The sequence below is a fragment of the Manduca sexta genome, chromosome 26 (genome assembly GCF_014839805.1).
Source record: "Manduca sexta isolate Smith_Timp_Sample1 chromosome 26, JHU_Msex_v1.0, whole genome shotgun sequence".
Classification (NCBI taxonomy): domain Eukaryota; kingdom Metazoa; phylum Arthropoda; class Insecta; order Lepidoptera; family Sphingidae; genus Manduca; species Manduca sexta.
In genome coordinates, this window is record NC_051140.1 from 15,345,442 (window position 1) to 15,360,473 (window position 15,032).

The window sequence follows — 15,032 nt, forward strand, 5'->3', positions numbered from 1 at the left end:
TTAGCTCATATACCTGCTTGGATTTTTAAATGGAATTTGAATAGGTACTAAACCGTAAAACTGGGCCCAGAGACGATTTAAAAAGTTAAACATTTGACAATCAGTCGGAACATATATTTCGTACCAGTTTCTTAGACCCTAAATAGGTTTATAGGTATTATAAGAGTATATAGACATTTCATTAAATTCTACCGAACGATGTCACTAAGGTTGCCAATTTTCATTTAATAACATTGGTATTACTTGCGGCTTCGTCTGCGAATGTAATGTAAATGCCGAAAAATCTACCTGCACATAAAATTTATCCAAATCCGTTTAACTGTTTATTCATTTACTTTAAAAAAACATTTCCGCAAACTTTCCAAAATATATCCTTTGCGGAGGTACCTTACCACCCGGACTGGCTTTCAAGAGACTTACCTCATAGTACTAAATACACAACTCACGCCTCTTATCCCCGAAGGGGTAGGCAGAGGTGCACCCACTTTCCGCCATTTCCATATTGGTCACAAATTGCACACACCGGACGGATACTAAGTAGGAAACCCCATATTACTGCCTGTCCCGGGGATCTAACCTGAGACCTTAGCACTGCAGTCGTACCATAATACAACTACGCCACTGAGGCACCACATAGTATTTTCCTGTAAGAATAAGATATAGTTTTAATTTTTTATATATCCCAAATATTTATGTGTCTACGTAAGAAAGAGTCTGTAACAACACAAAGAAAAAATCTCATTTTCTAAAGACTACGTAGTTTGCAGCTTTAATGGTACTAAATTAAGGTACCTTTATACTTAATCTTCGTACAACAAAACGGCAACCCTAGCAACTTATATGATGTCGCTATGCACTATGCGGATTACAAGGTTGCCGATGATCTAACCGGGAACTAGAAATATTTTCTTAAATAATCTAACAAACATTTGATATAAATATTCTAACGAGCTAAGTCAGCGTCATAAACAAGTACAAAGCTTGTTCTATCTGTGCCAGGTTTCAGATAAATCCATTCATCAGTTTTTGCCTTTAGGTACATATTATCCTGTGTACCAATTTTACTAGTTGGTTTATTCTTTAAATGCATTGAGTAAAAGAAACAAGCTATAAACTAATTATAAATGTCAGCTGCCAGTCTTTAGGAAATGCAGTTTTAAATGCCTTCAAATAGTTTCCAGTTGTTTGTTGTACTATTTACGGAGCACCATGTATAAACTACTTGTACAACTTATTGGAAAGTTTTCTAATGGTTTATACTACACATTCGTCATTACTCGCAATATTTTGCTTTTACTGTAGGCACTATTGGTTCGTGAACTGGGATGTATGTAAGGTCCAAAATAACTAATTTGAAGAGCGTATGTTGATACTTATCACGTAACTAAGAAAAAAATCTATATTATGTATTCCAGAAGGGCAACATTAGTGCCTCTACCTTAAATTCGTCTGTGCAAATTATGTAGAGTATGCAAAAACATAATAGTTTCTTCAATTACATAATATGTAACATTTTAAACAATTTACAAAGAATCAGAGACAAAGTAAATTATTATATTTTGCTTGAGTGTTGAAATAAGATGGACATTTTGACAAAAGGCAATGCATGTAAAATAATTAAACCTGCAATTTTAAATAGCATGAGACGCGTTTCTTGTCATTAAAACTGACACCTGTGAAAACTTATAAGGTCACCTTTCGATCTATATTTACTACCGGAAATTTGCTTAAATGCTTAGTCATCTGCTAAAACTAGAGTACATTATATAGTTTATGGTATAAGTTTTATACTTATATGATTGATGGATCCATAGTAAAGGAATTTATGATGTCCTTTTAATAATTATGAAGAAAATTATTTTAACCGGATTATGGATGTGAAATTACGTAATTTGAAAATTCTATATTTCGTTAGAATTGATAACATTGTGTGTTACAATGAAGGATCTGTTATACCTAAAAGTTAAACACAATACATTATATTTCCTAATATACTCAATACAATATTTCTAGTAGGAAATATAATATATTAAAAAATCATACACATACAGATACATGTAATTTCTCAAAAATAAGTTAAATATCAGGCTTTGAAATTTCGTGAAAGGTGAATGTAAAATACTTATGAAGAAATTACGGAAAAAAGGTGCATCACCTAAGCCGTGACGTCACTAGTATTAGAATACAGACGTTAGAGAAAGACAGCGAGATAACTATGTATTTGAAATACGTAGTCCCTGCATGCTAGTTTTACCAATTTCGAGCCTGTTTTCCTATAATAAGGGTTTTTTCATGTTATATTGTCACAAACCATTACCTAAGTATTTTAAGCAAATTATTTGGTTTTTCTTAAATCCGAATATAAAAAAAAAACAAATTTTAACAAATTGAAAATAATAAAATCCTTTTTATAAGCATTATAATAATATTAATTTTATACTAATATTTTTGATCGAGCCGATTCGGCAAATAATAAATATAGTATAATTTACTTAATTGTAAATAAAGAGTTCATGTTTCTTTGAAAACTTCTAGAACGCAGCAGTTAAAAACAAACTCGTACGAGTTCCACTTTACAACAGAAGCGAATTAATCGATAATAATCGTAGTGCGCCCGCACTGCAGACAGTTGATAACTTTGAATTTGTATACCGCACGTCGCTAATGTAATTTATTTTAAAGTTTAATCTACATGCCTTGTACGTACAGCTTCATTAATTACAAATTAAAAACATAACGATAATATTACTTAGGTGGAGTCTTTCATTTACTTCTACGGCTCAAAGTTTACTAGACTATGTACTACACAATAATAGAAGGGTTTCTATCAGATGCGCTTCACGTATTAAATTTTAATATATTTGATTTTAATATAACGCAATTACCTGGCCGCTAATTAATAACTGAAGTACCTGCGGTCTCACATACATCAACCGTTATCAACAAAGTTTTCACGTACCTACCTATTCTTGCTGGGAAATGTGAAATAAAGTTGGTTTCTATTCATAGATCGTTGAGTCAGTAATTTACAGTGAGGTTGTTGACCTGTGAGCCATCTGTCTGCGGATCTTTAATAATATATTATATTGTTTAGTAATGGAAAGAAAACTAGTTGAGTTAGCAAATGTCACCCCATTTGCTGTATCAAAATCAGTACTTTGGCAATAGTACTTCGTCCTCTTACCTCTATGAGTAGCTAAGTAGACGTTCCTAGCTATAACTATATGAAATATTTCAGTTTCCCTCCCTTTATTCGAAAGTGGGAACTTTGAACTAGGACCACAGCGAGGGGAGCAACTCGCGCATGTAATCAATACGGAACCCCGCCAAGAAGTTGGCTCTGCGCGCGCAGAAATTATGGGAAATTTTCGCGCCAAGGAACTTTATAATTTTGTTAACTTCCAATATTTATTATGTTGAAATTTATTGTGGCTAAATGGCTGCTAAAATAATACACGAATAACTTTTTTTGACTAAGTAAATCAAAGCATTTCTAAGTCACGCGTTACATTTTTTCCCCAAGACGTCAATTTTTCGCGGTCGTAAGCGAACGTCGACCATAGGCGCGAGAGGCGACCACGGAAAGTTCAAGGCGAGCGCGTGCGGTCAGGTTCGAGGACACGGCGACGGCAGCGCGTACCCCTCGCGGTGCCTCCTCCACAGGCCGCAGCTCGGATACTTTACCCAGCATGCCATCATATCTCATTGCTGCAACGACGTAGGTATAATATAGGCACTTTATGGTATTAATTTTGCTGAGAAAATTGTACCATAGCATTTTAAACTCGTCACTAATACCGGAATTAACAGATCATTGACATGCTTTTTATTTTCGTTACTTACCAATAATATAAGACCAAGTAATAGTCTTTGTATGGTGCCTAAATGGGAAATACTTATTTAAATTTCTTAGAAACAGAACATACGGCTATCATTTTAAAAATATCTACATAAAAACATTCTGGTTCATATCGCACGTAGCAGACGTAACGAAGATGAACTCGAAAAATACTAAAGCCGAGTTCATGGCCTTCTATGACACGACATGTCTGTGACGAGACGGATGGACATGTCGGATCCGGAGATGTACCTATTTTATTACGTATCAAGCACGTGTGTTTACATCTTTATCCGATAAGAAACTAAATTATCTACCGGGGTCATAACCTTATTGGTATAGCGCCACGAATAACGATCCAAAATAGATTTGTACTAATTAGCGGTAGTACATTAAACCTTTTATAACGAACAGAGGTTTCTGTTTTGCCATCAAAAGTAAAAATGTTGAATTTTCGTTCACCCTGAATCGATTTTCTTCGCTTAATAGTAGAAATTAAATCATTGTCCGAAAAATAACGTCATAGGTAATTGATTTTTTTTCAATTATGTATTCATATGTTTATTTTGTAATAACAATTGAAACAATCTTATTATCCTAAAGAATTGATTTCCTGTTTTCTCTGTTTTGTTCCTATTCTACTTCTTATTATTTTTTCATAACGACAGGTGTCGAAGCTACGAAAAAGACAGGTGGAAACTATAAAACAGCATAAACCTTGGTAACATAATATTAATTATCGATATCTACCAGAATAATTAAGACTTATATGGAAGTTTTGATTCCTTATAACTATGCTATATTTTATAACCATTATAGAGTAAAACCGAGTCGGATAGGCCTGCAAAAGCGTAATGTAAACTCAAAAGGGTGCGGCCTGGCGGCTACAATGTCATTAGGGGTTGATTCACCCTCTTTCGATCCTGTGTATCTATCTCTTTCTGGCACCCCATCTATACTTTCTCTTTCACACGTGCACATGGCCTCCGTGTTTTTATTATTCCCATAAAAAAATGGCGGGAAAGAGAATTGTTTTAAAACAGCAATTACTATTAAATGAAACTTGTCAACTGTAGTTCAATACGAACTTGCAATACCTACTTAGTTTGAGTCACGAATTTACTTTTTACATATCAGAATAAGCCCCTTGTGATATATTCTTTTTGTAACACCGAGCCGCCTGCATGGTATTTTAATAAACGTTATCGAAAAGTTCGTTCCAAACTAAGCTTAATTCAGTTAGATGTAAAACACTCACGTGTATCTTATCTGTCAGTGCACTTGTTCGCCATTCCGGCGTGTTTTAAATTGTTTACTTAAGATAAATAACGATTGTAAATAAATGTGATACTGAATATTTATAAAATAAATGTTGCCTCATTAATAAATATTTGTAGATAAACAGATACCTATAGGTATAGGTACTGCTCAGCAAATATATATATATGGCCCACAGAACGGTAAAATATATTTCCAAGTAATAATTCAATAGAAATTCGAAATTTACAATAATTACAAGGCTATCTGTGAAAATAAATACATGCTAATCTATGAATGATAAAACCGATTAGAAATAATATAAGCAACTTCCAGATCATAAACAGGGATGACCTACCAACCTATACTAGATAGAACAAATTGTAAACAATAAGTACACATCCAAGCTTTTTTAAGCATAAATATAGGTAGGTACGTACCCAGTGGTTACATAAAATTTTATTTAATAATATTAATAACGAAACTTAATAGAGAAATAATAATAGATTAGCAGAGCAAGAATAGAAATGATGACAATAACCGTGGGAACAGGATAAAAATAAGCTAGCTTACTAAAGGAATACATTATTTAATGGGTCATGGCATTCCGGTACGTGTTTATTTATAGCCACGAGTAAAAGCACCGACAAAAAATGGTCCCGAATGTTGGAAGCCTTCATCGACACCGTTCGTTAGCGTTTTTTGTGCACTTCGCTTGGAACACTGTCTGATCCCTCGTTTCACACAACAAATTGTCAGTTGCCTTAGGCGTTCCTTTAAAAAAAATGGTAACGTTGCGTAGGCATGGCTTACTATGTAATATTGAATATGGCGAAGAGGTAATATTCAAGTATGAAACGGACGTGAACACCTCATAAGTAGAGTAATTACTAATTATACATAATTGTATAACTCAACAGAAATTATATCTAGTCATACACTTGAAAAAGCTCGTAACATTTTTTTCTTGTAACAAAAATACCTGTCTATTTGAATGGAAGAAAACAGTTTACAATTGGGCCGTCGCGTCAGGGTGAGCATACCTTATGGCAAAACAGGTTTGTATACTACGTTAGTACGTAGTAGTTTCATTGTACCGCCCCTCCCGTCCAACAGTTTTGCTTCACTGCACTCTACAAAAATGGCGCGAAAAACGAATTATTGTTGCAAGAATAAGTTTGTAGAATTTTGGTATCATTGCTAAAAAAATATGTTCTAGGGCATTTAAATTATAATATGCTCGTTATCTATAATAATTATAAGTTATTTTGTACTTTCATCTTTATAAAAGAATTCGTTATTTTCATATTTGGTCAAGTGGTAGATTACTTGACCTATAATGGTTTATAGGTTCTGAATTAAATACACATTGGCTAAGAAATAATATATGAGTTTTTTGAAACAAAGCACAAACTGGTTGCTTGGAATTAAAGTTTATGCTCAAATAGATTGTGCGAATCTAGCCTACCACATAACGAAGTACCTCATAAACCCGTTGAAATATGGGTGCGCCAGTTGAGCTTCTACCAAACCCATCGAGAAAAAATGTTGAGGCTGCATTCGTAAATACTAAATATATTTAATTGTTTTGTTACAGCGGTGCTCAGACATGGATTTATATATCACCGACTCACTCCAGGACATGCTGGATATTGACATCAAGAATGAGATCGACACAGATCTCAGCAGCATCAATGGTTTTCCGGTGAGTGTAGCTTGGTCTATACTTTTAAATGCAATAACTGCAGCCCTTCATTATCCGACCTTATTGTGCTTGTGCTAAAAAAATGGGCATAAGGTCGCAGGCTCTATAAATTGAGTTCATATGAAACTATTTCTCGAAAGTACCCTGCGCAGAATCCCGATCTGGCACGCATTAAATAGAATACGAATGATGATCAGCATAGCTGTAGTCAATAGTTATATCGGTTCATTAATTTTGATGGTACATACTCTAACCTACATTGCGTTAAGGTTATGTAATTTTTTTCAGGACTCGCTAGGAACAAATTTCTCCGAAATGCCGCCACTTTTAGACATGGATACGGATAACTCCGCGTGGCTTAATAATAGTTCTAGTTTTGTCCACAATTTAGATTTATATGGTTCAGAAGCGAATGCTGTGATGGTAAATCCAAATTCTGTTATGCCTTCCTCATTCGTGGACACCCCTATAAAAAGCATTGTAAAAGAAGAAGCGTCTAATTTACTCCTAACGTCAGCAGCCGCCGTGGAGAATGACTCTAACAGTAGCACGTCATTACCGAGTCCAAAAGGAGAAAAGAGTCATTTAACGTTCTCCCCAAATACGATAAAAGTGTCAAAGGTACAAGAACACGAAGAGCCCGTAGTAAAAAGAGAGTTAGAAGAAGCTAAACAAATGGTCATATTTGTAAGAAAGAACGAGAAAGCCGTTGTAAAAGATTTAATAAAAGACTTAGAAAAGTCAAAAGTGCCGACTCCCACGGCGACAGTTCGAATAAAAGCACAATCAGAGTTATTAAAAGTGAATAATAAAAACTGTTCCATTTTAAACACTAGCCAAAAAATAACTCAACATCAATTAGGAACTAAAACTATTATATCTGGTAACATTCACATATTAGATGCTCAAACAATCAACCAATCTAGGACAATTTTAGCAAATGGCAACAAAAACCAAGCAACAATATTGATCGAGAATTCGTCATTAAATAATAGTAGGCAATTAATTAAAACTTCTCTTAATGGTGCGTTTAGTGTCGACACGAGTCAAACAAAATATGTAAACACGTCTAGCAAAATTAATGTTGGAGAGTTCCCCAAGCCGGCATACTCATATTCGTGTCTAATAGCGATGGCGCTTAAGAATTCACGGACAGGAAGTTTACCAGTATCGGAAATTTATAATTTCATGTGGTAAGTTGATAAACAATTGAGTAAATGCAATGTTTTGTAATAGATTTAAAAGATTATCTAACTAGATTTTTACTTTTCAGCCAACATTTCCCATATTTCAAAACGGCACCAAATGGCTGGAAGAATTCCGTTCGTCATAATCTAAGTCTCAACAAATGCTTTGAAAAAATAGAAAAACCATCAACAAATGGAAGTCAAAGAAAAGGTATTTAAAATGATAAAATAATGATTTCTTATGTTTACGCGAATGTTAGACATTAATGTTAGCCATCATGAAGGCTGCAAAGTCTTCGAAACGTCGGGAGAAAACTAAAATATAAATACCCGCGATAGAATCCGAAAAGTAGTTTAATTTTAATGATAAAATAAGTAAACAGGTGATGGACTATGTTTTATGTCTTCATGCTAAAACTTTTTGTGCTTTTTTACAGGTTGCTTATGGGCTATGAATCCTTCTAAAGTAGGGAAAATGGACGAAGAGGTTCAAAAATGGTCACGAAAAGACCCCCAAGCTATAAAAAAAGCTATGGTGTATCCAGGTAAATTAATAGTTTAAAAATATTTTAATATGATTCCTATTTATGTGGAATAAAATTTTCTATGACATTAAAATCCAATGTATTCACATATTTTTTTTTTCTTTCTTTTCAGAAAGTCTTGAAGCTCTTGAAAGAGGTGAAATGAAGTACAGCAGTGCGGGAGGCGACACGGATGCGGACGACGATGCTGACGTCGACGCCGACGTGGAACTAGACGCTGACGTAGAAATAGATCCAGAAGTCAAAGAGGAAGTAGAGGAAGAAGAGGCTATCATAGAACAGGTAATATAGATAATATAGATAATTAAAATAAAACTATTTATCGGCTTTTATCGCGGTTTTCTATGTTATCTTTGTTTCTCGACACGAAGTTTCGAAAACTTTGCAGTTTTCATGGTCCCGAAAGGGGACTCCATCAATTCCACAAATAGACTTGCAGCGTCTTTAACGCATAAAACATTTTGGGCGAGTTTTTCGAGCGTCGCGTTGCTGCGTATTTCAATTACAGACAATAGACAGTAGAATGGAATTTGGCCACCTTTATAATTTCAAGGTCCAATGCCTTAACAATCGGTCGCTTTACCTGCATTTGAACATAGATACATTTTAATGTTATTATCGTACTGATTTATAGGAAGTTTCGGATCAAGAGTTGGAAGTGGAACAGGTGGTGGAAGGCACGGGCATGGTGGGCGGTACGTACCGTCTACTAGCAACAGGGCCATCTTCGCTCACGTCATACATTACAGACGTCGAGTCTAGCGAGGAAGTGAGCGATATTGAGGTTAGTATTAAGAAATACTGCAAGAAAAACATTTGGTATACAAAATTCGTTGATATTGTTGGGTATTAATGATGTTCATTTCTTTTTAGATCCTAGACCATTCATATGAAGAAATTGATATAGATGTAACGAAACCAGTTAAATTAGATTTATCGATGACGGAAAACTACACATGTAAGTAGCCTTGTTGATTCTTTTATATTTGTCTTATAATAATTATTATTGATAGACATAGCATAAGCATTTGCCTATACTTCCAAAAGAGCAAACAGAAGTATTACGAGTTTGTTATACTTTTTTCGATTCTATATTACGATAGCGCCTGATTCTTCAGCAATAAATTTACGATTTTTGAGTTGAAGTCTTCAATTTTACTGGTGGTAGGTCTCTCATATGTAATAGTCCGTCTGGGTTGGTACCACCGCAATGTCTATTTCTGCCGTCAGGAAGCAGTGTTTAGTCACTTTTATGTTCCAGTTTAAAGGACACTGTAACCAGTGTAACTACTGGACATAATGAGAGTTAACATCTCGTGTCTCAGGGTGGCGAGCGCAGTGGAATACCAAACAATACATTGTAATTTAAGGTGTTGGATGGTGTTTCTACTGTCTATGGGCGGTCATATTGCTTACCATCAAGCGAACGGCAAGCTCGTCTCGTCATTCAAAGCAATAAAAAAAATTTATACTTTGCTTCTATTGTACTAAATAATATTTTATTTTTTGTTCATAGATTCAGCGAAACGACCAAAAACAAGCTTCGTGTACCAGCCGGTAACTACCCAGACCCACACAAGCAGGCGGAAAACACCACTCGTGAACCGAGTTGCACTAATGTAAAATGTAATTCCTAAACAATTAGGCTTAGTAAATTAATGTGATCTAATATTATGTGGTGAAACGTAACACATAAAATCTCCAGTGATTGCTCCTTTATAATACAATTGCAATGAATCGAATTCTAATTATTTTATTGTGAATGTAAGTGGTAATTTTTTGTTGTATTAGAATCGCAAACGTGATAGTCTGTACCGGATAAGTGTATTTACTTTTAGTTTTTTTGGTTTAAGATTATGGGACACTTGTTACATATCTTACACTGTAGATTTTAATTTTTAAGTCTTTAATGCCTAGAATGTCTATATTGTCTTCTGTACAATTCAAATTAGATTTTGTATAATGCTGTGTTTAATGTCTTGGTATTTAATGTTTCCTTGTGTAGTCCTTAAATGGTTGATTAACAGCCATGTATCAGTACAAAGACATAACGCCGCTGAATTGACAACTTTTGCACCTAACACTCTAAGTAGCTTGAAATTTTTATTTTCATCGCATTTTTTTACTGTGTAACATATCCGAAAAGTAACACTAAATGATAGCAATAAATATCAAAAGGTCTCAATCCAGCAGCAACAATCGCGGGTATGATATATAAATTTCCCACCGCTGCTATGTAAATATATATAATATTGATTACTTAAGTTTGTTGGCACTGGCAGCTTTCTCATTCACTGTGGGGAGTATCTGGATTCTTCCATTGAGATTGTAGCTCATTTTGACATTATATGAGTTTAAAAAGGGTATTTAATACTTCATGGATAATGCTGTTAAAAAGACATTCAGGTTCTGAATTGAGGTGTTAAATATTTCTTTTTGAACTCTAATGTATTTGATCATTTAGACACCAAGTAATTATAGATAGGTTATTGTGTTCATTAAATACAATAATATTCGTTTTTGAATAACCATTTAGTATACGGCAATATTTTACAACTTCACCAATGTTGCAATTGGTAACAGCATATTAAAGGCAATAAGATTCAATGATTTTTTACATGAATTAGGAAATATATTTTACATGTTGGTGAGAATAGGAACGTAGCGTCGCCTCATGGGTTAGATTAAAATGATTAGCTATCATAAATAGAAAATAGATCTGCCTTTAGTAATAAATCGATGGTGAAATGTGAAGAATTAACTTTCATATTCCAAAAAAATAGTCTTAAGTTTTATACGTGTTTTGCAATTATAAATATATTTGGGACATGATCGTAATCTGATACATAAAAACGTGACATTTGTAATATTGTTCAACTACAAAATTGATACTGTGATATGAAACTCGTTAATTATCATGAGTATGTAAATTTTTAGTTTGTGCAACAATTTAGCACTATTGTGACTGTTGTTTATTGTAAGTGCACTGTACTTGTTTTATTGTTTGAGTTATTTTCGAAATTAAAATGAAAGAAAATACAATTTTCAGTTTATGCAAACGCAAGTACACAAAATGGTTTGTGTTACATTTTACATTATTGTTTATTCATATAGTGCACTTACAACAGAGAGGCATAAGCTTGTATTTGTTTTTTTAAGTGTATCTTTCCTGTCAGTGTTATAATTGTATAATATTTTATCAATGGGGCCAATCCGAGGAACTAATTTAACACTGGTATTATCGTAGCTAGTCTGATTTGTTTTAAAGGCAATTCTGCTTATACTTCACCAAATATTGTGGATTTGAAAGCATAAATTTTTTGTATCGGTGTTTTATAGAAAAGAGAAGTTATATATAATAAAACTGCCTCATGAATTCGGACTTTCAAAGACTAGTCAAAAGGAATCCACGATATTTATGTGTAATGCACAATTCCTAAGCTATGATTATACTACTGTTAAATTGTAACTAATATGTCGTCACTCAAGCCATGTACAACTGAAAAAACCAATTAAATGCATTAATAAAACTAAGGCACTTGTCTCACCGCCAACGAGCAGATCTAGTAGAGTTAGAAGCGAGGGTATAGTTCAAATAGTTTTGTTTCTGGGCTATAGCGGGTCCACGAGTGCGACGAGCGATTTCTCGCCCTATAGTAGATAATAGTCGTTAGAAGTCTGCGAGTATTATCTTTTATAGTTCTTATCGCTGCGACAAACTAGTGAAGAGTTTTCGCCGGCAGTGTGAACAGCCAGCGATCAACTATTTATATATATATGTCTAATACAAACAATACTTACACTACTTTACGTTTGTTGAGCTAAAAAATAGTTAATAGTACGTCGCTTCATCGTCGGCGGTGAGAAATGGTCTAAGGAAACGTCTAACTTAGGTGCTCTTTGGATACATATAAACATATGTGCAATTTATATAAATAATTATATTTATTATATTTTGCGTTGGTATATCATATGCATGTATTACATAGGAAACTAGATCGTGATTATGATATACATTTGTTTGTAGAAATCATTGGGAAAATAATATGGTAAAATATTTGTAATGATGTATTAAAAAACTGTAATTGTATTAAAGTTTGCAATGATCAGATATATCCAATAAGAGGTTGTACCGCTATTTAGATGTTGTTACTAGCCTGCCCGCGTGATAGTTCTAATTTTGTACTAAAATATAGTTCATATAATATTTTTCCACTGCCAGTATTGCAACATCCAATTAAGTAAGCATTTAGAATGTTAGTTTAGTAATTTAATTTAGAGTACCTACCTACATGTTAAGAACACTGAGTTGAATGATTTTTAATAACATTTTGTAATAAAATTAAGTGAGTACCTAATACACCTGTGTGTTTAATTTTCATAATGTCCACAAAATATTATCTAATGTCCTAAAATTTAAATGCATCGATGCAGGTAGATTTATTTGGATACTACAAGGAAGAAATAATTTAAAGACACTTAAATTATAATGATAACATGGGTAGATATTTGTATACATTATTGGATCGAATGGAATACACAGTAAAAAGTTGTGATTTATTCCTTCCTAACCGAATTTCGGCCACGGCGGCCGATCTCAACCGAAAACGCCCAAGTACGCAGGAGATTCATAGTGAACAAGGATGTGCGCAATACACAGATGTACTCTGTTCTTTCACTTTCATAGTCCGATGAGACGGCAAGCCGATATGACCGGAGAAAAAACATGCGCAGGACCAACGGCTTTGCGAGCTTTCCGAAGCACGGGGTTTCACACCGTCAACTTCCTAATTCCGAGCTGCGACCGAACAATTTTTAAGATGGAGAAATCCAGTTATAATTATTTTGGTCCGACCCGGGATTCGGACCCAGGACCTCAACGCGGTGGTCGTACTCATACCGTCTACAATTACAACGACGCCACCGAGGCGTTATAAACTTATAAAAGTTATATAATTATACTAAACATAATTATTTCTTATGTTTACCAATGTTAGAAATTGAAATTAAACTACTTTCGGATTCTATCGCGGTTTTTATATTTTAGTTTTCTCCCGATGTTTCGAAGACTGCAGCCTTCATGGTCACTACTTACTTATACTACACATCCAACTCATAACACCACAATCCAAGTACTAATTGTTACTAATATTATAAATGCGAAATAACGGTTACGATGAACATCACCTTATACCTAAAGGCAGTGGCGTAGCGTGCGTTCTTGTCACCCGGAGCAGATCGTCCCAACCACGTTGCACCATATCCTAAAGGCAGATAATTTGCTGACAAAAGACGCCGCTACCAGCCGATAGCTGCCAAGTGCCAACCGGCGCATTTTGTAACCATCTCTGAAATGTGAATGTAGTCTCTTGACTGGCTACGTGTATTGCGTGCTACTGACGTACTACCAACTTTACTAATTGCATTTTTGGCATCAGTATCGATCCCTAATCACCCCCTGATAGTTATTTTGGAAATATATTTCATGTACAGAATTGACCTCTCTACAGATTTATTATAAGTATAGATAAATATAGATAATACTTATCAGCCCTGTATTATATTATACTGTCCCACTGTTGGGCACGGGCCAACACTACTATTAAGATGGATTAGGCCTTAGTCCACCACGCTGGCCTAGTGCAGATTGGTAGACTTCACGCACCTTCGAAATTTCTAATGAGAACTTCTCAGGTGTGCAGGTTTCCTTCACCGTTAAAGCAAGCGATAATTCACAAAGAATACACACATCATTTTAGAAAAGTCAGGGGTGTGTGTGCTCTTGGCTTTTGAACCTGCGGATATTCTTAAAACGTAGTGATTATATTCTCTTTGATATTCTTCTCGGCAGTCCGTTCTACAACCATCTAGGCTATCGCCGTTTTTTTATATGTGTAGTTATTTTTTAAATAGTGTTTTCTTTTTGAGTTTTTAATCATTTGAAGACAAAGCAGACAACACTGAGATTCTCAGTGTTTCCACTTTGAAGACAAAAAGAATCTTTGGGGTATAATATACCAAAAATTATAAGAATTTTTGTTATGAGGCGAAATGGCAAAATTTTGTGCAGGACACAGGCTTATTTTTATTAGGATTTAGAATTAGGGGTAAAATCTACCAAAAATGTTAGATTTGTTTTAATAGTCGTTACCCAATTAAGTACTCACTAAATGTTTTACAGCTCCATTGTATTGATTTAAATTCAATCAATTTGTAGTAAATGTTATCTATTTAAATATAATTTACCATATATAATACAGTCGAATCCGTTTATAATGACATCGAAGGGAATTGACAAACACGTCATAATAAGCGGACGTCATACAAAGCGTTTTGTGAAAAAAAAAATATGTAAATAGTATGCATGTATTTAAGTACTTTAATAGAGAAATATAGTAACTTATAAAATAAAAAATGCACGTAATAAGTACATACCTATGTATGTACATAAAAGTTGTATTTTTTAATGTAAGTAATCTGTAATTTTTGTCTGCTTTTGT

The 15,032-nt window shown here is 34.2% G+C and overlaps 1 protein-coding gene and 1 long non-coding RNA gene across 4 annotated transcripts in view; one reads left to right on the forward strand and one right to left on the reverse strand.

The window, feature by feature from the left end:
- The window catches only part of LOC115452409, a 14,443-nt gene extending 1,549 nt beyond the window's left edge, over positions 1–12,894 (forward strand). Inside the window, exons 2-9 of one of the 2 annotated variants that reach the window (XM_037443599.1) lie at positions 6,693–6,800; positions 7,089–7,993; positions 8,074–8,198; positions 8,425–8,532; positions 8,645–8,814; positions 9,167–9,316; positions 9,406–9,490; positions 10,049–12,652. In XM_037443599.1, the coding sequence (XP_037299496.1) occupies positions 6,693–6,800; positions 7,089–7,993; positions 8,074–8,198; positions 8,425–8,532; positions 8,645–8,814; positions 9,167–9,316; positions 9,406–9,490; positions 10,049–10,155 (1,758 nt within the window). In that variant the 3' untranslated portion in view covers positions 10,156–12,652. Of the gene's footprint in view, positions 1–6,692; positions 6,801–7,088; positions 7,994–8,073; positions 8,199–8,424; positions 8,533–8,644; positions 8,815–9,166; positions 9,317–9,405; positions 9,491–10,048 lie in introns of both variants that reach the window. The other variant, XM_037443598.1, reaches the window with a different exon arrangement.
- Positions 1–14,802, reverse strand: part of LOC119190783 — a 27,587-nt gene extending 12,785 nt beyond the window's left edge. The window contains exons 1-2 of one of the 2 annotated variants that reach the window (XR_005113099.1): positions 14,700–14,802; positions 13,727–13,880 (exon numbers count right to left, since the gene is read on the reverse strand). This is a non-coding gene — a long non-coding RNA (uncharacterized LOC119190783). Of the gene's footprint in view, positions 1–13,719; positions 13,881–14,699 lie in introns of both variants that reach the window. The other variant, XR_005113098.1, reaches the window with a different exon arrangement.
- Positions 14,803–15,032: the final 230 nt, after the last annotated feature.